At 44.5% G+C, this 27929-nt stretch overlaps 2 protein-coding genes, 1 long non-coding RNA gene and 1 pseudogene across 4 annotated transcripts in view; 1 reads left to right on the top strand and 3 right to left on the bottom strand.

Moving 5' to 3' along the window:
• Positions 1 to 3973: 3973 nt before the first annotated feature.
• Positions 3974 to 14693, bottom strand: LOC124003918 (annotated as a pseudogene).
• Positions 14694 to 15223: 530 nt separating this feature from the next.
• Positions 15224 to 21338, bottom strand: LOC124003917 (putative RNA-binding protein Luc7-like 2). The gene is made up of 9 exons (XM_046312568.1): positions 20750 to 21338; positions 20179 to 20273; positions 18815 to 18913; positions 18480 to 18590; positions 18088 to 18231; positions 17550 to 17726; positions 17195 to 17394; positions 16909 to 17097; positions 15224 to 16458 (listed from the first exon to the last, which is right to left on the bottom strand). The coding sequence occupies exons 1-9, from the start codon at positions 20808 to 20810 to the stop codon at positions 16152 to 16154; spliced, it is 1383 nt and encodes a 460-aa protein (XP_046168524.1). The 5' UTR covers positions 20811 to 21338; the 3' UTR covers positions 15224 to 16151.
• A 510-nt stretch (positions 21339 to 21848) lies between these two features.
• LOC124003919 lies at positions 21849 to 23794 on the top strand. Its single transcript, XR_006833295.1, has 3 exons — positions 21849 to 22049; positions 23101 to 23244; positions 23535 to 23794. It is a non-coding gene; the product is annotated as an uncharacterized LOC124003919 (long non-coding RNA).
• The window catches only part of LOC124003916 (TRIO and F-actin-binding protein-like), a 10929-nt gene continuing 6316 nt past the window's right edge, over positions 23317 to 27929 (bottom strand). The window contains exons 7-13 of one of the 2 annotated variants that reach the window (XM_046312565.1): positions 26998 to 27490; positions 26368 to 26602; positions 26053 to 26164; positions 25706 to 25865; positions 25306 to 25419; positions 24507 to 24593; positions 23317 to 24296 (exon numbers count right to left, since the gene is read on the bottom strand). In XM_046312565.1, the coding sequence (XP_046168521.1) occupies positions 24150 to 24296; positions 24507 to 24593; positions 25306 to 25419; positions 25706 to 25865; positions 26053 to 26164; positions 26368 to 26602; positions 26998 to 27490 (1348 nt within the window). In that variant the 3' untranslated portion in view covers positions 23317 to 24149. The remainder of the gene's footprint in view (positions 24297 to 24506; positions 24594 to 25305; positions 25420 to 25705; positions 25866 to 26052; positions 26165 to 26367; positions 26603 to 26997; positions 27491 to 27929) is intronic. The other variant, XM_046312566.1, reaches the window with a different exon arrangement.

Genomic DNA, 27929 nt, shown 5'->3' with positions numbered 1-27929 from the left:
AGACTTCAGCTGACCACTGACGCAATGTTGACATTCAGGCTAATTTGTCAAAATAAAAGCCTGAAACTATGTATTGTGACACTAGACACATTAGGGAAGCCATAGAAAAAGGAATCTGGTTGATATCTCATACACTGCTCAATAGGGACGCATAGGAACGCAGAGCTTTCTAAACAAGAGTCCCTTCCTGATTGGATTTTTCTCAGGCTTTCGCCTGCAATATTAGTTCTGTTATTGTCACAGACAATATTTTTACAGTTTTGGAAACTTTAAGAGTGTTTTCTATCCTAAGCTATCAATTATATGCACATTCTATTTTGTCCTGACAAAATAGCAGTTTACTTTGGGGACGTTATTTTTCCAAAAATGAAAATAGTGCCCCCTAGATTCAAGAGGTTTTAAAGCGGAAATGGTTGGAAATGGGTCTTCCAAATGGACAATGACCCCAAGCATACTTCCAAAGTTGTGACAAAATGGCTTAAGGAAAACAAAGTCAAGGTATTGGAGTGGCCATCACAAAGCCCTGACCTCAATCCTATAGAGAATTTGTGGCCAGAACTGGAAAAGCGTGTGCGAGCAAGGAGGCATACAAACCTGACTCAGTTACACCAGCTCTGTCAGGAGGAATGGGCCACAATTCACCCAACTTATTGTGGGAAGCTTGTGGAAGGCTACCCAAAATGTTTGACCCAAGTTAAACAATTTAAAAGCAATTCTACCAAATACTAATTGAGTGTATGTAAACTTCTGACCCACTGGGAATGTGATGAAAGAAATAAAAGCTTAAATCACTCTACTATTATGACATTTCACATTCTTAAAATAAAGCAGTGATCCTAACTGACCAAAGACAGGGAATTCTTACTAGGATTAAATGTCAGGAATTGTGAAAAACCGAGTTTAAATGTATTTGGCTAAGGTGTATGTAAACATCCGACTTCAACTGTATGTTGTTTCCACGCCATTTCAAATACAACAAAATACATTTCATGATGTTGAATCAATGTGGAAAACGTATTGGATATGCAAAAAAAGTATTCACTGTAAAGGGATTTCGGGGATGTTTCTTTTATTCAATTCAATTTCAATTCAAGGGCTTTATTGGCATGGGAAACATGTGTTAACATTGCCAAAGCAAGTGAGGTAGACAACATACAAAGTGAATATATAAGGTGAAAAACAACAAAAATGAACAGTAAACTTTACACATACAGAAGTTTGAAAACAGTAAAGACATTACAAATGTCATATTATATATATATACAATGTACAAATAGTTAAAGGACACAAGATAAAATATATAAGCATAAATATGGGTTGTATTTACAATGGTGTTTGTTCTTCACTGGTTGCCCTTTTCTCGTGGCAACAGGTCAAATCTTGCTGCTGTGATGGCACACTGTGGAATTTCACCCAGTAGATATGGGAGTTTTTCAAAATTGGATTTGTTTTCGAATTCTTTGTGGATCTGTGTGATCTGGGGTAAATATGTATCTCTAATATGGTCATACATTGGGCAGGAGGTTAGGAAGTGCAGCTCAGTTTCCACCTCATTTTGTGGGCAGTGAGCACATAGCCCGTCTTCTCTTGAGAGCCATGTCTGCCTACGGCAGCCTTTCTCAATAGCAAGGCTATGCTCACTGAGTCTGTACATAGTCAAAGCTTTCCTTAATTTTGGGTCAGTCACAGTGGTCAGGTATTCAAACTTTAAACCTAAATCCAATGACATGGTTCAAATATGTTATTTCACGTTGAATTTATGTTAGTTGAAAACTCAATCAAATGACGTTGAACTGATATCTTTGTCCAGTGGGATAGCACACTGGAGATCTTCAACCAAGGGTTATCAATATACCTGATCTGAACAGGAAGGGGATGTGAACTTAGAGTTTAGGGATGGAGGAAATAGGAGGGAGACGGGTAGGAGTGAGGAGGTCAGGAGTCTTCAAATAGCTGGCTCACGATTAAAGAGGTTTAACAGGATCTTAAGCACATACACATTTGTAACATATTGTACAAATTGTATTATTTTAAAATGGTTGGCATTGTACACAATTGTGCACAATTTTCAGGAACCTATTTTGACTCGTGAGCACTTTCAAAACTACTGGCTGAAATTTTACAAAACCTTTAATAATATAATAATAATATATGCCATTTAGCAGACGCTTTTATCCAAAGCGACTTACAGTCATGTGTGCATACATTCTACGTATGGGTGGTCCCGGGGATCGAACCCACTACCCTGGCGTTACAAGCGCCATGCTCTACCAACTGAGCTACAGAAGGACCACTTTATAAAAGCATCAGCGAGCTAAGCCGTTTATTTCTCACATAGGTCAAAGAAACACTACATAATGAAAGATAAGGGGACATCAATTGCATGGTTCAATTTCGTCAATATGTTGGGCGTATCCCAGAAAACCACATCCTTTCCATCATCCTGTTTCTATAGCAACCAGAAAGCAATTTGGAGGCATTGAACCAACGGCTTTCGCCAGGCAGCAGGCACTCCACCTAATGTCAGTATATTGACACAGCAACAAGTGACATTCTAAAAAGTAAGGTTAGTGTGTAACCCCAATTATATTTACAAAGATACCAGACAATTTCTTTACAAATTAGATCAAAGCCAAAAAAAAAAAAATTGTAAATGGTTAAAAGTTTACAATGTGAACAAAACCAAACATGTATTTAAAACAAAAAAGGTACTAAGTGCATGGTAAACATTCTGCATATACAAACAAAATTTCAACGATATCACATGCAGTCCACTCTATATAAACCTGTTACATTTATCTGCTTTAGAGACCGCAATAGCTATTGAGCACAAGTAACAGTCCATGTAACTACCTGGTCAACCAGACTTGGCTCGTCCAGGTGATGTTCTGCACTGGGTTAAAAGGTCAAGATCACTCAAAGTTCTGCTGGTCAATGTCAGAGGGCACAGTGCAGCGGGTCGAGGTGGACAGGTAGAGACTAGTTGCCATAGGGACAAGACCGGCCGCTACCTTGAGAATGGCCAGTAATCGGTGTGCTGCCGTGGTCACCCCCTCTGTTGTCTGAGTGGAGAAAGAAAGGAAGATGGAGGAATAAATCATGGAAAAAAACAAGTGTCATGAAATAACAGAATGACACACTTATAAAAGATAATGAGTTTGTATTACCTGTCAGTCTATTCATAACATAAGCTTCATAAATAAACAAACAATTAACTCACAGCACTATCAACAAGGCAGGTCCTACAGGCTCTAGTTTAGTCACATCTGGACTACTGTTCAGTCATGTGCCACGAAGAAGGACATAGGGAAATTTGCAATTGGTTCAGAACAAGGCAGCACGGCTGGCCCTTGGATGGCTCAAAGTAGAGGAGAGATCGACTTCATCCCTACTTGTATTTTTGAGAGGTATTGACATGTTGAAAGCACCGAGCTGTCTGTTTAAACAATTAGCACACAGCTCAGACAACCATTCATACCCCACAAGAGATGGTCTCTTCACAGTCCAAGTCCAGAACAGACTATGGGAGGCGCACAGTACTACATAGAGCCATGATTACATGGAACTCTATTCCACATCAGGTAACTGATAGAAGCAGTATAATCTGATTTATTTATTTTTAAACATAAAAATACACCCTATGGAACAGCGGACATGATTGGGAGACCCTAACACGGAACCCAAACCGGCTGCGCGTGTGCGCTATCGTGTATACATTTATTTTGCCCCCACACACCAAACGTGATCACGACAAGCAGGTTAAAATATCAAAACAAACTCTGAACCAATGACATTCATTTGGGGACATGTCGAAAAGCATTAAACGTGTATAGCAATTTAGCCAGTTAGCTTGCACCTGCTAGCTAACGTTAATTTATCCTATTTAGCTAGCTTGCTGTTGCGAGCTAATTTGTCCTGGCATATAAACATTGAGTTGTTATTTAACCTGAAATGCACAAGGACCTCTACTCCGACAATTAATCCACACATAAAACGGCCAACCGAATCGTTTCTCGTCATCTCTCCTCCTTCCAGGCTTTTTCATCGTTTAACTTATATGGTGATCACATCTAAACTTTCATTGTATTACCACGACTACAAGGCAAAACAGTTTATTTTTCATTCACCCACGTGGGTACCTGCTTCTATAAACCAATGAGGAGATGCAGGACTTGCAGCGCGATCTGCGTCAGAAATAGGAATGAGTTCTATTTTAGCCCTTGGCGTCGCAGATGCTCGTTGGCGCGCGCGAGCAGTGTGGGTGCAATAATTGAATAACAAGGATTTCTACATTTATTTTGCGACGCTCTCGCACGCAGTTGTCTCTGTGTCGTCCAGGTTTGGCCGGGGTAGGCAGTCATTGTAAATAAGAATTTGTTCTTAACGGACTTGCCTAGTTAAATACAAATAAATCAGGTTTTATTTCAAATTGTATAACTGCCTTAATTTTGCCAGACCCCAGGAAGAGTAGCTGCTGCCTTGGTAGCATGACGATAGGGGTCAGTGGAGGGATGCAGCCAGCGTCCTCACAGAGACCAGCCGCTCAGGGGGCACTGACACATTACGAGCTGGAGGAGGAGACACAGACACACCACAGAAACACAGGTGATAGAAATCTTTCAATATAATGATGATAGAATGTGATAAGCAAGGGCCTCCCGAGTGGCGCAGTGGTCTAAGGCACTGCATCGCAGTGCTAGCTGTGCCACTAGAGATCCTGGATCGAGTCCAGGCTCTGTCGCAACTGGGAGACCCATGGGGCAGCAAACAATTGGCCCAGCATCGTCCGGGTTAGGGGAGTGTTTTGCCGGCAGGGATGTTCTTGTCCCATCGAGCTCTAGCAACTCCTGTGGCGGGCCAGGCGCAATGCACGCTGACACGGTTGCCAGGTGTACGGTATTATGTTTCACTATATTGGATCACTCCAATATATTGGTATCACTCTGCGGCAGAGGTATACATCAGGGGTGAGGATTTTGATATTTACTTCTGTGTACACCTGTGTCACAGCTGGGGTCCGCCCCTATATATAGACCCCATGGCCGCGTCACGTTCTCCTTCATTTTATCGGCGGACGTCTGTATGTTTTGAGGTACAAACTTTCTGAAGTTCGCTTGGTAAGTCACTGGTAAGTGTAATATGTTGCGTGGAAGTATACTCACTGGCTGTTTGCGGCCTGGAGCAGCTGGCCACATGGCCAGTCCCTCTTCAGTGCTCCACTCGCTGTGCATGGTTGATCTGTATCTTCCGCCCGTGGTTTGTCATGCTTGCATTTCATTTGCGTTACACTACAAATCCGTGTGCATTAATATATTGGTGGCTCTTGCTGCCACAAACTGTAAATGACCTTACACAACTTGCCGACTGGCTTGTTCTGTGTGTGTTGTGAATTGCCTTAACATGCTGCTGGTTCTCTGTTAATTATCCTGCATGTTCTTTCCCCTGCAAATCAAATCAAATCAGAGTGTAAGAGTATCGTAGTGGGCTTTCCACTAAGAGACATTGACTTTGGAGTTCTTTCCATTGTTGAGACATTAACTTTGGAGTTCCTTAACAGGTCTTACTCCATATGGTTCTGTTTTTACTGCTTGGATATGAAACCGATAGGTAATATTGGCAAAAAATAAATAAAAATACATTACCTGGTTGCTGTTTTTCTGTCTGCCTGTTTTTCCCACAGGAATCTACCCGGTGTTTGCTGAGGTGCTGGGTAATTTATCCCGCACCGGGTTCCTATTCCTCCAAGCGTGTCACGACATAGCTCTCCCAGGGCGCCAAACCCCTGCTCCGTGGCCTTGTTGGCTTGGCTGAGCTTATGGCTTCCCTTTGTGGCAGGTGTGATGATTGGTGTGGTGTTCTCAGAATGCCTGCACCTGGTGCAATTGGAGGCCATGCGTGAGTGTGTTGGCCAAGCTCGGGCTCAGGCTGGGGACGAGCTCCCTCCCACAGGAGTGGTGCGGCAGCGAGCTGTTAGTCCCTCTACCGGGCCCAGTACCATTCCCAGGAAGCGAGGCCGGAGCCACCGCAGGCAGAGCCCATCTGCTGCCAGTCCTGGACTGGGGCATGAGGTGACAAGGAGCTCCTCCGTGAAGTGATGGAGGTGTCTTGTCTGCTTTCCCTGCTCCAGAGGGTCCCTCTCCTGCCCCATCACCTTGTGCTAAGGGACGACAATGGGAGCAGCACAGCGTGCAGTGAAGCAACAGCCTGTTTTTCCCCCACACGGGTCATCCCCAGTTTTTGCAGAGGTGCTGGGTAATTTATCCCTCACCGGGTACCTATTCCTCCAAAGTGGTCACAACATAAGCTCTCCCAGGGCGTCTGACCCCTGCTCCGTGGCCTTGTCTTGGTTCAGCTTATGGCTTCCCTTTGTTACAGGTGTGATGGTGTCAACCGTCACAGGGACTTGCATGGGAGACCCAGGCGCTCAGGGCGCCAGAGGAGAGGCGGGCCCCGACAGGACCCCTGACACACCCTTCCTGACCGCTTCTCCCGGTCTCAAAGGGCAAAGTGGGAGGAGGGTGTGGAGTCCCCCTGGGTGTTGTCCACAATGCTCGAGGGGTATCGACTCCAATTCCGGCCCCCGTCCTTCAGGTGCCTTTCGTGTCACCACGGTGGCCAACCCCCTGAAGAAAACCCTGTGGCTGGAGATCTCCTCCCTCCTCGACAAGGATGCCATCCGCAGGATTGAGACATCAAAACAGCTAGGTGGGTTCTACTCCACTTATTTTGGTCTCAAAAAGAGAATAAGGGTTTTGACCGATTCTGGACCTTTCGCAACCTCAATGGGTACATGAATGTACTGAGGTACCACATGCTATCCCCAGCCGCGTGTTGCAGGCTGTGTCCAGGACCAGTGGTTTGTGACGCTGGACCTTGGGGATGCGTACTTCATGTTCCTGTTTACCCAGCTCACTGGCAGTACCTCCGATTCACTTTCAAAAGGGACGGTTTACGAATTCATGGTTCTTCCCTTCGGCCTCTCCTTGGCACCCCGCACTTTCAAAAAGTGCATGGATGCTGTCCTGGCACCACTCACGTCCCGAGGATTGTTGATCCTCAATTACCTGGACGATGGGCTAATTTGTGCCCCGACATACTCCTGACCCACATTGGCGGGCTGGGCATTACAGTAAACGACAAGAAGTGTCATCTGACACCCCCCCCAAAGGGTGGCCTTCATTGGCATGGAGCTGGACTCAGTCCTCATGAGAGCACGCCTGCCCACCAGAAGGGTTCAGGCGATTTTATTGACCACTTTCGGCAGGGGCGGGTGGTATCTGCCCTGACAACGCCTGTTGGACTTGCTCATGGCGGCCTCGTCGATGATTCCTCCAGCCTCTTCAACGGTGGTTCAACTCCCACCGGCTGCACCCGAAGCGCCACCGTCACCGTCAGCTGCGGGTGACCGCACAGGGCCTCAGGGCATTGTTGCGGTGGTGCTGTCGCTCCTTTCTCTCAGGTGGGGTGGAGATGCTGAGGGCGTACCGCCGGGAGCTGGTCAGCACAGACGCCTCCCAGATCGGCTCAGGGGGGGTGTGACTAAGGTCAGGTTGGCCAGCGGCTGTTGGCTACCCCCTTGGAGCAGCAGGCACATCAATACACAAGAACGCTGAGCTGTACTGCTGGCCCTGCGGTCTTTCCTTACACATCTGAAAGGAAGACATGTCCTGGTGAGAACAGACAACACCACAGTGGTGGCTTACATCAACCATCAGGGTGGACTGAGGTCACACTGCCTCAATCTTATAGCACAGGCGCTCCTCTGGGCTCAGGTACGTCTAGCGTCTCTACGCGCAGCGCACATATCTGACATCCTGAGTGTGACAGCGGATATGCTCTCGAGGGAGGGCCCGCCAACTTGGGATTGGAGCCTACATCCCCAGGTGGTGCAGCACCTGTGGGACAAGTTCAGGAGGGTGCAGGGGGACCCATTTTCCTCCCTGGACAATGCACACTGCCCCCTGTGGTACTCCATGTTGGAGCCACCAGGGCATCTGGGCTTGGATGCTCTGGCTCACGATTGGCTAGGGCTGAAGCTTTACACATTCCCCCCTTTTCCCCTGATCCAGGCTGTGTTGGACAGAACCAGGATATCAGAGCATTGTCTGCTTCTGGTGGTCCCATACTGGCCCAACGACCCTGATTCAGCCTTCTCCTGTTACTGTTGTCTGGGACACCGTGGCAACTTCCCCTGAGACCAGACCTGCTGTCTCAGGCCGGGGAACTCTGTGGCATCCGATGCCACACCGCCTCAGTCTGTGGGATTGGCCACTGAACGGTACCAATGGTCCATGTTAGGACTACAGGAGTGTGTAATATACACCATGCAGGGCACAGGGCGCCGGCTACAACCGTGGCATACCAGTTGTGCCGGCGGTTGTTCTGCTTTTGGTGCTCTGGTATTGAGGTTGTGCCCGAGTCATGTGGGGTGCCGTATGTTCACCAATACCTGCAGTCTCGCTTGGATGAGGGCTTGGCAGCCTTAACACTGAGAGGGTATTTGGCCGCAATATCTGCCTGCATTGTGGGGTGGATGGACAGGCCAGTGGGACGCCATCCCTTGCCTTGGTCTCCAGGTTTTTGAAGGGGGTTTGTCGCCTGTGTCCAGTTAGGACCCGCTCAATGGTGAACTGGGATCTAAATGTAGTCTTGGCAGCTTTGGCAAAGCCACCTTTCAAACGGTGGCTTTCTTGGTAGCAATTACTTCCATGAAGAGGGTGGGTGAGCTCCATGCTCTTTCAGTAAGTTCTGCGTGCTAAAGTATGGACACTGGGGGAGGAGTATATCTCTCCGCCCCAACTCTTCAGTCCTCCGGAAGGTTGTGTCAGACAGGCATGTGAACATCCCTTTTATCCTGTCTGCTTATGACCTCCCAGCAGTGGCGGGGGAGTCTGGGCCTCCCTCCGGCATGCTGTGCCCTGCGAGGGCACTGGCTGCCTATGTGGAGCGGACATGGTCAGTGAGAACAACAGACCAGCTCTTTGTCTGTTATGGTGAGAGTCCTGGGGGCTGGGCTATCAAAGCAGAGGCTCTCTCACAGGATCGTGGACACGATTACGACAGCATATCGCCTGGCTGGCATGCCAGTGCTGGGATCTGTGGTGGCACATTCAACACGAGGTGTGGCTGCATCCTGGGCTCTACTGAGAGGAGTGCCCCTCTAGGAGAACTGTGCTGCGGCCAGCTGGGCTTCCTCTTGCACCTTTGCTAGGTACTATCAGGTAAATGTAGCGCCTCCCTCTGCAGTGGATTCAGCGGTCCTGGGTGTCGCCTCCACTTCCGGGGACTGTTTTGGGACCCCCCCTTCCACATTGAAGGTCCCTGCGTCTTGGTTCAGCACTGGGACTAAGCCGCTGTCTGGCCAGGACCCTCTAGCACCGACTAATCTGGTACGGGTATACCAATATATTGGAGTGATCCAATATAGTGAAACATAAAAGGTTACATATGTAACCACGATTATGTGAGCAATGTGGATCACTCCAATCCTCTACGGTGCTAGAACCACTGTATAGTCCATAGAGAATAAGAGTGCCTCCACTCAGCTGCCCACTGCACTGAGACTAGGAAACACTGTCAGTACTTGGAAACTAGGAAACAAAGACAGTACTGTACAGCTGTTTTCGTCGACCTGGCCAAGGCTTTCGACTCTGTCAATCACAGTATTCTTATCGGCAGACTCAACAGCCTTGGTTTCTCTAATGACCGTCTTGTCTGGATCACCAACTACTTCTCAGATAAAGTTCAGTGTGTCAAATCAGAGGACCTGCTGTCCGGAACTCAGGCAGTCTATGGGGGTGCCCCAGGGTTCAATTCTCGGGCCGACTCTTTTCTCTGTATATTTCAATGATGTCGCTCTTGTTGCTGGTGATTCTTTGATCCACCTCCACACAGACGACATCATTCTGTATACATCTGGCCCTTCTTTGGACACTGTGTTAACAAACCTCAAAACGAGCTTCAACACCATACCACACTCCTTCTGTGGCCTCCCAACTGCTCTTAAAAGCTAGTAAATGAAAAGCATGCTCTTCAATCGATCGCAGCTCGCAGCCCGCACCCGACTAACATCACTACTCTGGGCGGCTCTGACTTAGAAAATGTGGACAACTACAAATACCTAGGTGTCTGGTTAGACTGTAAACTCTCCTTCCAGACTCACATTAAGCATTTAGAATCAACTTCCTATTTCGCAACAAAGCATCCTTCACTCATGCTGCCAAACATACCCTCGTAAAAATGACTATCCTACCGATCCTTGACTTCGGCGATGTCATTTACAAAATAGCCCCCAACACTCTACTCACCAAATTGGATGCAGTCTATCACAGTGCCATCCGTTTTGTCACCAAAGCCCCATAATACTGCTCTCGTTGACTGGTCCTTGCTACATATTCGTCGCCAAACCCACTGACTCCAGGTCATCTATAAGTCTTTGCTAGGTAAAGCTCCGACTTATCTCAGCTCACTAGTCACCATAGCAACACCCACATTTAGCACGCGCTCCAGCAGGTATTAGAGGTCGACCGATTAATTAGGGCCGATTTCAAGTTTTCATAACAATCGGAAATCACTATTTTTGGATGCCGATTTTTTTTTTTACACCTTTATTTAACTGGGTTAACTACCTTGTTCAGGGGCAGAACGACAGATTTTTACCTTGTCAGCTCTGGGATTCAATCTTGCAACCTTACGGTTAACTAGTCCAACGCTCTAACCACCTGCCTCTCATTGCACTCCACGAGGAGCCTACCTGTTACGCAAATGCAGTAGAAGCCAAGGTAAGTTGCTAGCTCGCATTAAACTTATCTTATAAAAAAACAATCAATCTCTATATAATCGATGGAACGCTGGGGATGATTTAACAAAAGCTCATTTGTGAAAAAAGCACAATCGTTCAACGACTGTACCTAACCATAAACACCAATGCCTTTCTTAAAATCAATACACAGAAGTATATATTTTTAAACCTGCATTTTTAGCTAAAAGAAATCCAGGTTAGCAGGCAATATTAACCAGTTGAAATTGTGTCACTTCTCTTGCGTTCATTGCATGCAGAGTCAGGATATATTCAACAGTTTGGGCAGCCTGGCTCAATGCAAACTAATTTGCCAGACTTTTACGTAATTATGACATAACATTGAAGGTTGTGCAATGTAGCAAGAATATTTAGACTTATAACGCTAATAGCGTTTCAAATGTTAGATAAAATACGGAATGATTCCGTATTTCACTGAAATAATAAACGTTTAGTTTTCGAAATGATATTTTCCAGATTCGACCATATTAATGACCCGAAGGCTCGTATTTCTGTGTGTTATGTTATAATTAAGTCTATGATTTGATATTTAATAGAGCAGTCTGACTGGGCGATGGTAGGCAGCAGCAGGCTCGTAAACATTCATTCAAACAGCACTTTCGTGCATTTTGCCAGCAGCTCTTCACAAGCACGGCGCTGTTTATGACTTCAAGCCTATCAGCCTATAGCTGGTGTAACCGAAATGGCTAGCTAGTTAGCGGGGTGCGCTAATAGCGTTTCAAATGTTACTCGCTCTGAAACTTGGAGTAGTTATTCCCCTTGCTCTGCAAGGTCCGTGGCTTTTGTGGAGCGATGGGTAACGCTGCTTCAAGTGTGGCTGTTGTCGATGTGTACCTGGTTCGAGCCCAGGTAGGGGCGAGGGAGAGGGACGGAAGCTATACTGTTACACTGGCAATACTAAAGTGCCTATAAGAACATCCAATAGTCAAAGGTATATGAAATACAAATGGTATAGATAAATAGTCCTATAAATACTATGTTAACTACAACCTAAAACATCTTACCTTGGAATATTGAAGTCTCGTGTTAAAAGGAACCACCAACTTTCATATTGTAATGAAACAGCAAGGAGCAAGTCTCGAACCCTCGACCTTTGAGCCAGAGTTCCGGCGTGCTAGCGACTGTGCCGCAAAAGCATGCTCGTGCGGCAGAGTCGATTTCCACGCTTATAAACCCAGGGTCGTTACACTACTCCCTCCTTTCAAAGAGCGTGTCCTTGTGCTAGCTTGTGGCTCTACGTCTTACAGGAACGCGCTCACCGGCTAAGCACACGCACTGTCGTGGATGCGAGGTCCGATCACTTCTGACACCAATGTAATGAAACAGCAAGGAGCAAGTCTTGAACCCTCGACCTTCGAGCCCGAGGTCTGGCGAGCTATTGACTGTGCCGCAAAAGCATGCTCGTGTGGCAGAGTCGATTTCCGCGCTTATAAACCCTGGTCCTTCTGTAGCTCAGTTGGTAGAGCATGGCGCTTGTAACGCCAGGGTAGTGGGTTCGATCCCCGGGACCACCCATACGTAGAATGTATGCACACATGACTAAGTCGCTTTGGATAAAAGCGTCTGCTAAATGGCATATATTATTATATTAGGGTCGTTACAATATGTTCTCATGTTCTGAGCAAGGAACTCAAACATTAGCTTTTTTACATGGCACATATTGCACTTTTACTTCTCCAACACTTTGTTTTTGCATTATTTAAACTAAATTTAAATTTAAAATTAATGAAAAACAAAATGTCATTTATTTGAGGCCAAATTGATTTTTATTAATGTATTATATTAAGTTAAAAGTGTTATTGTAATTGTCCTTATTACAAAAAATTAATTAAATTGCCGATTAATCGGTATCGGCGTTGAAAAATCATAATCGGTCGACCTCTACCAGGTATATTTCACTGGTCATCCCCAAAGCCAACACCTCTTTGGCCGCCTTTCCTTCCAGTTCTCTGCTGCCAATGACTGGAACAAATTGCAACAATCACTTAAGTTGGAGACTTATATCTCCCTCACTAACTAAGCGTCAGCTGTCAGAACAGCTTACCGATCGCTGCAGCTGTACACAGCACATGTGTAAATAGCCCATCCAACTACCTACCTCATCCTCATGTTTGTTTTTCTGCTCTTTTGCACACCAGTATTTCTACTTGCACATATCTCACTCCAGTATAAATTGATAAATTGTAATTACTTTGCCACTATTGGCCTATTTATTGCCTTACCTCCTTACTTCATTTGCACACACCGTATACAGATTTTTCTATTGTGTTATACTGTACATTTGTTTATCCCATGTGTAACTCTGTGTTGTTGTTTTTGTCGCACTGCTTTGCTTTATCTTGGCCAGGTCACAGTTGTAAATGAGACTTGACTTGTTCTCAACTGGCCTACCTGGTTAAATAAAGGTGAAATAAAAAGAATAGAGGCACCTCAAAAATTATGTAGAGAACGTGTGTCGCAGCCATGAGGTTTATATATAGGGGCGGACCCCAGCTGTGACACAGGTGCAAATGTGACACAGGGTGTAAATCCTCACCTCGGATGTATCCCTCCGCCGCGGAGTGATACCAATATATTGGAGTGATCCATATTGCTCACATAACCGTGGTTACATACATAACCTTTGTTTCCTCAGACACATTGGTGCGGCTGGCTTTCGGGTTAAGCAGGCTTTGTGTCAAGAAGCAGTATGGCTCGGCTTGGTTGTGTTTCGGAGTACAGGAGTTGCAGCGATGAGACAAGACTAACTACAAATTGGATACCATGAAATTGGGGAGAAAACGGGGTAAAAGTACAAATAAAAAAAATAATATAATAATTGTGATAAGTGTTGATGAAAGATGGATAAAGGAGAAGGATAGACAGGCGAGTTCATTTCCTTACCACTGGTAACCAGGAAGCAGACTTTGCCCTGGAAGTAACCTGGGTCTAAATACTTGAGGGAGGTTTCTGCTGACTGGAAGCTGAGGAGAGAGAAAAGCAGTAGCATTACCACTGGAAGAAGAGGCCAGTAAAGCCACACAATAGGTCCATCTCCCTATGGATGGTTCTCATTGTCTGTATGTGAATTACCTGAGCTCTGAGGTTAGGTGAATGATGAAAACCACCAGATCTATCCGTGGCCCGAGACTCCTCGTTTTCCATGGGTAGTGGGAGGCTTCTGGCCAACCTCCTGGTACAGAAAGAAGACACGACTGTTCGAAGGGTTGTGACTAGATGGTATACCGCTACTTTCGTCAAGTGACTTTTCGTAGCAGGTTAGGAGAGCATTTTAGCTAACTCTAATCCTTTTTTAAACCTAAATCTCCTAACATGCTACGAACAGCCTCTTCCGTCCGTAGCTGTATACCATCTAGTCAAAACCCCTACCTAGCTCGCTAGTTGAGAACTCAATTCAGTACTTACACATTGACATTGACAGTCTTCTCTTGAAGAACAACAGTGTCAGCTAACTTTTGCTGAAATTGCTCTTCGTTCTCCACCACCTGAAATAAGAAACACATTCATTGAGTAACAACGGGTGAGTTAGCGGTGTGTCTAAACATAGATACAAATATTGACTTCTGTTTATTTAAATGTATCAATAATCTGGATAGCAGTAATGTCACAATTGGTTTAATGATAATAATATTTGGTAATTAGTTACGTTTACTAGCCAACGTTACTTACAGGACCACTTACCAGTATGTTGGCTGTGTTTAGTCCAGTATGTCTACTAAATGGTTTGAGTAAAGACATTTTACTTCCAAAAAGTCAAATTGCGTTATAAAGCGTTCAGCAATCCTGTCGCTAAATAACTACAATTCATACTCAACTCCAATGTTATGGTGGAATAAAATAATTTATCCATTACTTTTGTGGCGCGTAATTTCAAACTTCCGTTAAACGTCATGACGTCTTCTTCTGCTGCCATTTTAAGGAGCACGACTGCCATCTGTCTAAAAAGTGTAACTACACATTTACATTAGATTTAAGTGATTTAGCAGACGCTCTTATCCAGAGCGACTTACACAAATGTAATCCTGCTGCTACCTCCACTTTGCACAAAATTCGAATATTTCTTTGCTAAACAGTAAAGGTAGAAACCATAGTTGCTACATCCATTTTTTTTAAACTTATGAATGATACATATCCATTAATTCTTGAATGTAATGTATAAATGCCTCATGAGCAAGTTTAAGCTTGTTATACTCCAATGTTAATAAACAAAATGTTAACCGTGTTTTGAGGTTATGCATTGTTAACATAATTGTTTATATCATGGATTGGTCAGTCCTGGCATCCATAGCTATGAATTTGAAAGGTTACAGTTCTCCTGGCCCATCCCTCAGCTTTTTACCAAAGGGTGTCTGCTTTGTGTATCAACTAAGGATTCCAACATTAAGAATGGACAGGAAACATGAGTCACAATGGAAGCAGGACTTTTATTGACTTTGTAGATGGCACAGCAAGGTAGATCCCCCAAACATCCACCTTGACTCACAGCAAAAGGACTGTGTGTGTGTGTATGTGTGTGTGTCTGTTCATGGGTTTCTTCTGAATACCAATAAAGTAACAGTATGTAAAATTCTTGTGTACGTTGTCAACTATATTGAATTCTACATGTCCATATTAGTGTGAAGAGTTAAGTGGTACTCTCAAGCATGTTTATCTTTCAAAGGATGTGGTTGTTCATCACCGTTTGTGTATAAATCATAGTTGTACACACCATACGCGCTCCCCCATATGAAACCGATCTTTGATCCATGTTGGAACCCAGAAAATGACAACAGCATCAACATTGTCAATCATAATGATGATAGAAAAAACAGAACAGCATTTCTAAAATAAAATGTTTAAATGGGTAGAACTTCCATCTCCCTCTACTAACCCCATCCCAATATCCAATTATTACATGAAATACAGTGTTGCTCCCAGTCAAACCTCCTTCCTTTCGTTCAAGGTCTTTCCCATTCATCCCAATCGAAAGCTCCACCAACTATCTCTGCATGCTCCCATCCTGATTTCCTTGTCTCAATTTTTCCTCTCCGCCCAATTTATGTCGCACTTCAACATGAATGAACACAGTCACTCACCACCCTCCTGGACCCTTCCAGCCAGTCCCAATTCACTCCCTCCCACCTGGCCATAAACCTTTGATGATTGCGGATGTGAAAGGTCTGGATAGGTATAAGCAGTGTAGCTTCCACCATATTGCTTCCATCTTATATATCTGCAAACATCTAAGGGTTATGGCTCAGGTGAAGGGGTAAGGAGCCCATTAGAATGGGCTGTTGCGCCATCTTTCTAAACCCCCCCTGCTCTAACATGACCTCGGATGTCCCCCTCTGTATCATATCTCCCCCGACTCCCTCTCCCCATCTGAGCTGGAACGTCTATCCCTCTCTAGTGACAGAGATCTCTCTCTTTCTCTCCCCCTGGCCATCATCTCTGGAGAGGTGGATCTCTCCCGGTCTTCCCTCGTCATGGGCTCAGGCCTGTCGTCTTGCTCCCGGGAGCGGGGTGGGCCCTCTCCTCCGCTCTCCCTCCATCTCTCCTGGGAAGGGGAGCGCCCTGAGGGTGAACGCCCAGATGGAGAGCGCTGAGATGGTGAGCGGGGTTCCCTGTCTCGGGTGTGTGAGGATCTGTCCCTGGAAGACCTGGGTAGAAGGAAACAGATCAGGAATTGGTCAAAGATCAAGCACCCGATGATAGACAAACAAAATTAAACCTATTCATTAGGGCACACACAGTATAGCAAAACATTTTACAATGTAAAAACTGGCAAAACCAGGCAACCTGGTAAAATTAAGGTAAAATAAAAAAGGTAGTTGTACCTCCCTGTTTTAATCAAGTTGCTGCCTGATTTTAGTGACATAAGGGCTTTGTGGGTCGTGTTCATTAGGGCACAAGGTATGTAGAAAAATATTTTTCAACGGAAAGAAAACATCCACGTTTTTGTTGTTCAGGCAACCTGGTAAAATAAAAAAGGTAGTAGTACCTCCTGATTTCATTCAGTTCTAGTTGGTGCTTGATTTTAGTGACATAAGGGCTATCTGCCATTTTCTAAGTATCACATCAAAGTTCCTGTCTGTCTGTTTGGGCCTCACCTCTTCCTCTTGCTCCTGTGAGAGTGTGAGCGCGAGCGATGCCCATCTTTGTGTCTATGCTTACGCTCCCGTTCCCTGTCCCGCTCTCCTCCTCCCTCCTCCCGGGGACGAGAGGAGCGGTGTCGTCTCGAGCGATGGGAGGATGAGCTGCCTCCCTCCCTGTATCGTTCACTGCTTCTTGATCTTGTCCTGTGAAAAAAATATATCAAAGTGTAATGTTAAAATACAAGAGAACGAGCATTTTGAAGCATTTGTTTGATGTCTGAACAAGTTATATTTAGCTCACCTCCGGCGATCTCTTTCCCCCCTCTCTCTTTCTCTCTCCCTCTCCCGTACACGTTCAGTTTCGCGCTCCCTCTCCTTTTCCCTCTCCTTTTCCCTCTCCCGTTCTCGCTCCAGCTCCCACTCCTTTGCGCTCTCTTCCTCCTTTTCACGCTCCTCCCTTCTTCTCAGACGCAATCCTTCTTGCTTATCCATAACGGCTTTCTGTAGCAGAAAAAAAAAACATGTAACTAAGTACACAAATCCATCGCAACAACTGTGCTCAGACAACTCAGGTTTTACACTTCCCGAAAAGCAAGGTAAGCGTCATAACTAGTGATATCCTACTCGGTTCTGACTACTGATATGGTGTGTCTCACCCGTAGCCTGTCCAGCTTCTCCCGGATCTCAATGAATCCCAGATGCAGTTTGCCTCCGAAGTGGTCAGCCAGGCGGCGGTCATTGTCATGGAGACCTAGGTAGGCGGAGCACACCTCGCACACCCGGAGCTTCTGCTGCTGGAAGCTGGACGCCGGCATCGAGTTCCTGTATACGTCCTGGGAGAAAGCAACAGTAAACCAGATTGACATTAGAACTAGGACACTGCAAAGTTCTTAGTGCGTATGTTGCGGTGTTGAAGACTAACGTTAATTAGGACATAGTACACAAATGCCTGACCCACTTTCAAATGACTGATATTCACTGACTTTTGGGATTATTTTGAGTGCACATATGAAATTCCTCTTATACCTGGCTGTTAAACATCTAAGAGGCCTTGCTGAAACAGGTTTGTATATACATACAAATACACATATATAAAAATGTTTTAACAAGTTCATCTTTATTTAATCACAGTACAATTCCTAGCTCCTATGATTGGTTGTGACCACAACCATCCTTGACCCCCTGCCAACTGACCTCTGCCTCCTTCTTCATTGTGCGAGTCTTCTCCACCTTCTCCAGGACCTCCTGTGCCTCTTCCACATTGCCCTCGCCCCCCAGCTGCTCTGCCCGAGCCAGCAGCTTACCGATCTCCTCGTTCAGCTCGTGGACCCGCTCAGCCTGTTGATACCAGAGAGAAAGGGTTAGAATTATGACACGTTGACAACCAGAGCAACAAGAATCTCATTTTAATTACAGTTTCTTATACACGGTTGAAATGTCATTTTCTGAAATTAATCAGATACATTCATCTAGAAAAACCAGGAGAACAACACATACCATGGAACTGGATTCCAACTATAGTGTCAATTCACCTAATGAGCATGTGGGGAACTATCTAAGTAAGACAAACAACAGGGGTCGGTCACCTTGGCGGCAACCTCAGCGCTGATCTCATCCTGCGTCTCAGCCAGTCTCTTTTTTGCTAACTCAGTCCTGCGGTCACAGTCACCGATGAACGACTGAAGGTGCTCAGCAGCCTGCGGTGACAGGGGATGACGAGGAGAGTTTAAAGACGCCAGATTAGAGAAAAAGCATCAATAGATATTACATGGAGACAAAACAGAAGAAAAGAAAAAGAGGGAGAGAAAGAGACAATCCATTGATCAACAGATCACATGGAGTTTGCATGCAGAGGAAACGTGTGTGTGTGTATGTGTGGTAAACATGTATACTGGGTAGGTGACAGTCCAACATGACTCACATCTAGCTCAAAGAAGTACTCCTGTTGCTTGGATGCGATCTCGAAGTCAGCCCTGAGGGCCAGGTCGTGGACCTTCACACACTCTCCCAGGTCCATTCTCTATACAACGACAAGAAACATCCATTAAATCATTCACTCAATGCTGTACCAAAGTCCTGTACTCTGGAGTGCAATTGACATTGTGTTCTATAAAACACTACTACACACAACCATTGTGACAAAGACAGTTTCTCACAAACTAGGGGTCACGAGAGAACCCCAAAATACAATAAATACATCGTGCTTGGTTCATAGAACCGGGGTTACGTCAGTAAACTTTGTAGCCTCTAGATGTGATTGTAATAAACAGCGGTTACTGTTTTCTTCCTACAAAATGTGGATCTATCTTTAGAACCGTTTAAGCTACATAATATTATGATCCCATCACTGAAAAATAGGACTCTCAGTTCACTGGTCACGATGGCAACACCCATCCGTAGCACGCGCTCCAGCAGGTGTATCTCACTGATCATCCCTAAAGCCAACACCTCATTTGGCCGCCTTTCGTTCCAGTACTCTGCTGCCTGTGACTGGAACGAACTGCAAAAATCACTGAAGTTGGAGACTTTTATCTCCCTCACCAACTTCAAACATCAGCTATCCGAGCAGCTGACCGATCGCTGCAGCTGTACATAGTCTATTGGTAAATAGCCCACCCATTTTCACCTACCTCATCCCCATACTGTTTTTACACTGTTTTTAATTTATTTACTTTTCTGCTCTTTTGCACACCAATATCTCTACCTGTACATGACCATCTGATCATTTATCACTCCAGTGTTAATCTGCAAAATTGTATTATTCGCCTACCTCCTCATGCCTTTTGCACACATTGTATATAGACTCCCCTTTTTTTCTACTGTGTTATTGACTTGTTAATTGTTTACTCCATGTGTAACTCTGTGTTGTCTGTTCACACTGCTATGCTTTATTTTGGCCAGGTCGCAGTTGCAAATGAGAACTTGTTCTCAACTAGCCTACCTGGTTAAATAAAGGTGAAATAAAAATTTTAAAAAATAAAATAAAATAAATAAAAAAATGTGCGCTCGTTTTGTATCCCTCTACAATGGCAGGACACAATAGAACAGAGTGGACAAGACCAGGCACTAAATCAATGATGATGTTATTTTCTACACAGAAGAGCATAAACAATTATTGCCTGATCTTCTGAACTTCCCAATACTTCAAACCTTTCTTCAGATTGAAATACTGATTTGTAATAGACTGTCTAAGCCCCAAAGAATTACAAATGTATATAACCAAATATGGTCACGGGCCAAAAAAGTTTGGGATCCCCTGGACTAAGTAAGATGTCATGTACTCACAGTGCCGGAGAGAATGTCGTGAGGACAGGAGTCCAGCAAATGACTCTTGCAGACCCGCTCATCTGTAAATTTGATTCTCTGGCGCATGGTGTCCCCTACACGAAAATAAATCAAACAAGGGGAGAGAGTTAGTGAGCTGAGCAATGTCATGTCAATCCCAAGAAGCAATAGCTGTGTCCATACCAGACACCACTTTCATATTATCCAAAATTGTGATTACGCTGGGTGCGGATGCCCATGTGGATCATTCATTCCTGAAACCAAAACTAGATTAGCTTGCTAAAGTTAAACTAGCTATCTGTCCAACGTTAGCTGTAGCCAGTCAGTATCATCTCGTGGGCCAACAATATCCCAGCTAGCAAACATCAACAATGTGACACGGTCTGAAACGGAATGTTCCTTGTGTTTACTTTACTGTGAACACAACAAGTAGTTAGCCGTCGTTAGCATTTAGCCATTTGTCCCCCAGGCTAAGGTAGCTTAGCTAGCTGACATCAGATACAACTGGTTAAAAACATTTCCTCCGAAACATCGAACGACACTGAAACGATGTAGCTCGTCGTTTACTCACCATCTCTACTTGTGCCCATCAACTGGTCCAACATCGCTCGCATTTGCGCTTGAGCCGACATGTTTCTTGTTTATGTCCACACTGCAAGCCGATGGTGTCTGCTGCATGCAGCCTCTACCACAGGCCTCTGACGGCTCGTGGACGTCGAACAACTTTTCTCAGAGAACCTCAAGTTCTCGTGACGAATAGTTTGAAACAAACTAGCTCGCTAAAAACTTTTCTTGAGACCTTCCACCACCTTAACGTTTATAATTATCAAGTTTGTAATACCAATTTACAATGTAAATATTAGGTAGCTAAACCTATTCCGAAATGTTTCCCGTCCCCGTTAGTCTCTCAACTCGAAGTATGGCGAGGGGACAGTATGCTGAGTGGCGGGCAGTGTAATTTCAAATTCGGATTATTGAGGGAAACCCGAAGGTTTTTAGGTAGTTGTGAGACCAACCACAGTCCCTTGTTAGACCGTAAATATCATAGACATATTCTAACGTATTTATTAAATCGGTGTCCTTTATTTTTCTACTTCCTCCTCTTCCCGATCGCGCTCTGCCTCGAAGGAAATGCTGGTTGGTTGAACGGCACAAAATGCTGCAGTTCTCGCGCGCTGGTTGGCTGAATGGCACACAACGTCATTTTGATCGCTCTGTCGTCAGATATCGTACGCATTTCTATTTTTTTTAAAGAAAAAAGCGCTATAATAAATGTTAGTCAATGCTAGCGCAAGTAACGCAAGTACAACTGAATACAAGTACAGGCGCAATCAAATCAAATGTATTTATATAGCCCTTCGTACATCAGTTGATATCTCAAAGTGCTGTACAGAAACCCAGCCTAAAACCCCAAACTGCAAGCAATGCAGGTGTAGAAGCACGGTGGCGTGTGTGCTTAGATGGCATATGAATGCACATCGGCCTAAACTGGACAGTGTGTGAGAAGCACATAATATAACAAGTCTGGAATTATTTATTCTATATATGACTGTTCATACATTGTGATTTACATGTATTTATTAATATCTTATTGTTTAATCTTTGCTGTCGTCATAAAATGCATTCGGCATTTGGCCAACACCACGGATAGACATACCTCCTGAACACACCCATAGTATTGCTGTCCCGCCCACCCCAAACTGGAAAAATGGCGACAGCTGTCTTGTGGCTCTCACGGAACCTCGTATCGAGGAATACTGGGGTAGTAAAGCCGTAACATCGTCTTGAAACCGTCTAACACAGCGAGACTGAACCAATGTCGAAATGTGGTATCAACAGCAAATGGCGGTGTTCAACCGAAGCCGGATAAAGTGAGTTTCCATGCATGGTCAAGTCGGTTAGTAAGCAGGCTGAGTAACCCAACACATAATGTGGGAGGTTCCTGAATCTTGGAGCAGATTGACAGCAGTCTTTGCCAATCACATTTTAAGGAATTTGGAGAGACAGCTGCGGGAGCCAATGAACTTGTGTATATTTTATACGGAAGTAATTTGTCATTATTTTAGCCACTTTTCGTCGAAAAAATATACTATTATGCTAATATATACATGTTTTATGTAATAAAGTATTGGTTTACACAGAATATACCAGTGTAACATTAACACAACTATAAATACCATGGGGTATTGGAGTGTCCATTTTTAGGTCAACGACCATATCAATTGATTTAGCCTGTTTGTGGGATATAAAACATCTCAGATCCATAATTTATTGTATTATGAGTATGGGGGGTTCGACCCCAGGCGAAGGGTCCCCCACAACACCCTATGTCCCGGCGGCCACGGCCGGACAGCATTGCGGCGCCTATTGGAGGGATCTCCTCTGGGCCCCGAAGGATGGGACAATGATTGATTCAGGAGAGCAGGAGGAGGCAACTCACCCCGCTCCTGTACAATGGACCGAAGATAGCTTTTTAACAAAGAGACTTTTTAACATGTTTCTCATGTCTTAAAAATGTTTTACCTTTGTTAAATAATTTGTACACATTTTAACAACATGTACTTTTAACAAATTCAAATGTAACATTCAATTGCTGTGTTTCATGTTTTTATGCTGTTTTTATGTGTAAAAATTATGTACAAAATATATATGAGCTGTTTTAAAGGAATTGTGATACTAAAACTTTTCTAAAAGAAAAATTATGAGTATGGCACCCTGAGAATCTGCATTTATTATGTGAATCAAGGAAATTGTTGAGGATTTATGCATTCTGAAAAATCCCATGTTATCTTCTCTGAGGCTTTGAACCATATACTGTGTATGATGCTTGATGTGGTCATGTTTCTGTATGATGTTAGCGGTTTTAGTTCATGTAACCTTTTTTCAGATTGTAGATATTCTGAATTTCTTTCTTTCACCCAGATATCCTTCGGCCTTATCCGCATGACCGCTGTCGTGATTCCCTTCCTGTACGTGGGAACTCTGATCAGCAAAAACTTTGCGGCTCTACTTGAGGAGCATGACATCTTCGTCCCCGAGGATGATGATGATGACGACTGAGAAGAGGTATTGATACAGCTATTGACGTATAAAAGGCTAATAACATTACTAGTCCCATATGTGACACATAGGCTACCCTAAACTAAAACATATCTTTAATATACTATTGTCCCTAACAGTAGTTTAGAGTGCATGCGTGCAACATCTTATTTACATAATGATATGTACCTAATCCAAACAGTCATGTTGGAACATGTTGACATGGTACCAATGATTATCTAAAAGAGAATGAAGAGAAATAATACAACTGAGAATTAATGACCATTGACATTGCTTGCATTTTCATTCCTTCCCAGGGTGCTTTGCAATAATGATGGCATGCCACTATGAGGAAGGAGAGAGAGATGCCCCCTACAGGAGAAGATTGCCCTCATCATGATCCACCTCCCCATTGCCTTTTTTCTCTCTCTCCACTCTTTTAGTCCCACTTTCACCTCCTTGCCACGGATTACTACATATTATTTGATATCATTGTGAGGTCACAGCACAGTCAGACTTCATTTTTGCATGTGTCTTATTATTTACTCAATAAAGAGTGTACGTGTGTAAAAAATAACAACACATTTTTTGGGGTATGTTCTTTGGTGTTATTTTGTGGTTGTCCCTGTCATTCTATAAAACATGCATTCTTTGGTCTTATAACTCCAACCAAAGTCTAGCCTGGAATCCAGATTGATGTGCACCATTTCAGCATGGTTTCACTTTGTTATATGTTGAAACACCATATCAGTTTGGAGAATTCCAGGCTAACCACAGCCAGCCATAATGAAGAACAAACTATTGTATGGCTTCCTGGCTCTTCACAGCAGGTATCCAACTATCCATCCACCAACTCTATCTCTTCCTGCAGTGCTGCGTTCGCCAGTCTTGGGTGTCTCTTCCCCCTTCCTGCAGCGCTGCGTTGGCCAGTCTCAGGTGTCTTGACTCCCCTCCTGAAGCGCTGCGTTGGCCAGTCTCAGGTGCTCCCTGAGGTCCCTGATCTCCAGCTCACTGCGACCCTTCATTCCAATCAGCTCCACGTACACCTCCTTGTAGCGGTCACACAAACTCTGCTTCTCCTAGAGGGGGTCATAGACCATCACAGAGGAGACCAGTAGAGTGACATTTCTTATCCACATTGTTGTGTGTATGTAAACACGTATAGTGGTTGAATGGTTGTTTTGGAGTGGAACAGTAGAAATGCCATATGCAATTACCTTAGTGTTTATGGTGTGCTATCAGGATTTTGTAAGGGTTGATCATGTGGATACAGAATAAACCAGTAGTACCTTAGTTAGAGACTGCACTTCATTCCTTAGACAGCCAATCTCCTTTTGTAGGTACTCGGCCTCAATCTCCTTTGCTCGTAGCAGCATCTGGAGGGCAACACAGATACATCACTTTAGTATTTTTGGTCATTTAGCATTTAGTGATGCAATACTCATCCATATGAAGATTATTCCATAATTCTTTCACCAGTATTGTGACAATGAATGAATAGTGCACCGATGTCACTGATGACCAGTACTAGTTGTTCTACATGGTTATTTTTAGGACCCCAGCAGCACGTCATTGAGGCAAGTTTTCAGGATTTTGAATGAATCTGGTCCAGCCAATAGATGGCAGCATCTGGAGGACAACATTACAGCATGACCAATCACCAATGGCTGGCACAAAACTACAAACCAAACAATAGAGCAACTCCGATGTAAGCCTTGCTTCCAATCAGACCTAGTTTCAAATACTAATTCAGGAATTTCCATTACTTTTCAATACACTTCAAAACAAGTATTCAGATCATCTTTATTTGAAAAAACAAGCAGTTGAATATTGAAATGTGTTTGGAAATACTCAAATACACTCCAATGCATAATGCATTTAACCCAGGTATTTGAAATATGTATTTGAAAATACAAATACAAATAACCATTCAAATACTCAAATAGAAGTACTTGTTTTAGGCTGAGAATTTGAAAATAGTCATACACAGAAGAAGGCATTTAAATAACAAATGGTCAAATACAACATGTACTTGAATCCGGTTCTGCTTCCAATACAACTAATCAGAATGTCAAACTTTATTCTTACTTCCAATTCCGAGGGACTGCGCTCACAGTTGCCAGGGGAGGCATTTCCTGACCTCTGACCTGCGATGAAGTGGCGCATGCGGCTGATCTCCTCAGTCAGACGAGCCTGCAGTTCCTGAGACAAACATGAATAAGAAATAAAAATACTTACTACTATTGCACTGTGTGACAGTATGGTACATTGCTTAAATTGATAATTAGAACATTCATTAGATAATTCATTTATTGTTAGTTAGTCTCATGACAGACTGCTCGCTCTCACTCTCTCTGCTCTCTTTCTCACTCTGCTCTCTCTCCCCCACTCTCTCCTTCTTTCTCTCTCTGCTCTTTCTTTCTCCCTCTCTCCTCTCTCTCTCTGCTCTCTTTCTCTCTGCTCTCTCTCCCTCTTTCTGCTCTCTGACCTGGTTCTCTCTGCGGAGCTGTTCCATCTCTCTGTCCTTCCAGCTCAGCTCTGTTTCTCTGTCTCCTCCTCTCTGCTCGGCCCGGTTCAACTCCAGGCACTTCTGGGAATATCTCTCTGACAGAACGTCTAACTCACTGTGGAGGGCATCAGCCTGGGGCCTGTAGAGAACCAAGAACACATGTTTAACACACATGCATGTGGGCATGTCCGCACAGATGCATGAATGCACAACCACACTGATACACAAGCACAGGGTGGATAGTTATCCCATTAGAGAAAACTTTCTCTTCCACATTCTTTTGGTGCCTTTCACTTTGATGTGTGGCTAAAGAGAATGGATCTCACGTCTGTCCTCTGTGCGTAGTATCCATATGGTCACCCCCTTCAGTCATCCTTCTGGCTTTCTCCACCTCCCTCTCCAGCTCCTCCCTGTAAGCCTCCTTCAGGGCCTCAACTGCTATAGAGCACAGAAGTGGCATAACATGACGAGGAAAAGAGAAAACATTGAAGTGAAGAGGGGAGGGACAGGACACAGGAGGGTAGGTAATCTGTTCCACAACAAATGTTGCTTTGTGACATCATCCCTATAAAAAGTGTAATTATTCACATAACCCTCTACATGATATTACACAGTACTCCCAACAGGTCTCTCCTTCCCACCTTGTGCCGTGGCCTGGCTCTCCTCCTGTAGTAGGCTCTCTCTCTGTCTCTGCAGCTCTCTGACCTCCCTGGCGTGACTTTCCTGGAGCTCCATCAGGTCCCTGCGGTGGGCCGCCTCCATGGCCTCGAGACGCTGGCCGCAGGGGGCCCAGGGGCCACACAGACTGTCCACCTCCATCCCCATCTCCACACGCTCCTTACGCAGACACTCCACCTGCTGCCTGAGTGATAGCGCCTGAGAGAGAGGGAGAGGAGGGGGGTCAAGACGGGGATAGAGAGGGGAGGAAGATAGGGGAGAGATAGAAAGAGGGAGCGGGAAGAGGGTTGAGAGAGAGATGGAGAGAGAAAATAGTGGGAAAGAGAGGAGAAGGAAGTGGAAGTGTGAGACAGAGAGAGAGAGACAGAGACAGAGCGAGAGAGAGAGAGAGAGAGAGAGAGAGAGAGAGAGAGAGAGAGAGAGAGAGAGAGAGAAGGACATGTGAGAAGGGTGAGGAAAGATTCCCTAAATTATTCATTATGTATATTGAAAACATCCTCTCTGTTTCTATAATACCTTTACAAGACAGTTCTAAACGTTATGATTATTAAATGTTAAACACTCAAATGAACAAATAACTGTTTTACATCTACCTCCCTCTGTAGGGCCGTTGTACTGGTCGTCTGAATCGTCTGATTAGGAATCGTCTGATTGGTCTGATTAGTCTGTGCACCAATCAGAGACAGCGCGCTCATCTCCCTGAATGTTAGACTCTCGAACTCCACCCACTTATTGTTGACGTCCACGTCCATGGTGTGAGTGACAGGTACAGGTACGCCGGCTTTCTTCAGATCCAGAGAGTCCCATCTGCTGCCCATCTCTCTGAAGGGGATCCCCCCCTCAAACCATCTGTTCCTCTCCTCCAATCGCTTGGCTTGCTCTCTGTCCCAGCCCTCTCCTGCCTCTCTCTGACTGTCTGATGACATGTTGGGGGAGGTGTCATCTAGATCCGGGGCCAAAGAGTCCATTTGACAAAGGTTGGAGGTGGAGATAGTGGTTTGAGGGTCGGTGTCTTCACAGGTGAGCACAGAGGGAGGCTGGCGAGACGACACAGGCTGAGAGTTTTCTCTTTCACTGTCTGACCGTCTGTGATATAATAATGGGGAACATAGGAAAAGTGTTTCAGATATAGTTACATGGTCACATTTTTTACTCTTATTATTATTACATTTGTACTCTTAGTATATTATTACATTTGTCTAATTGTCCTCTTGCTGCTTCCAATTCCGTTCATTATGTCGTAAAGTAATTATGTGCATTTCTGTTGTGATCTTAGGCCACACCAGTCCAAGTGCAGGACTGCGTCTGAAATGGTACCCTATTATATTCCCTGTGATGTGCATTAATTTGTTTGGACCAGGACTAATAGGAGCTTTGATCCAAAGTAGTGCAGTAAATAGGGAATAGGGTGCCACTTCAGACACACTTCCATTTCAGAAACAAAGTCCTGCACTTAGACTGGTGTGGCCTGAGATCACAACAGAAATTCACATAATTAGTTTACGACATAATGAATGGAATGCAA

This window comes from Oncorhynchus gorbuscha, linkage group LG18, assembly GCF_021184085.1.
Source record: "Oncorhynchus gorbuscha isolate QuinsamMale2020 ecotype Even-year linkage group LG18, OgorEven_v1.0, whole genome shotgun sequence".
Lineage (NCBI taxonomy): Eukaryota > Metazoa > Chordata > Actinopteri > Salmoniformes > Salmonidae > Oncorhynchus > Oncorhynchus gorbuscha.
Note: the sequence above shows the minus strand (reverse complement) of the source record. Positions and strands in the feature narration are given on the sequence as shown.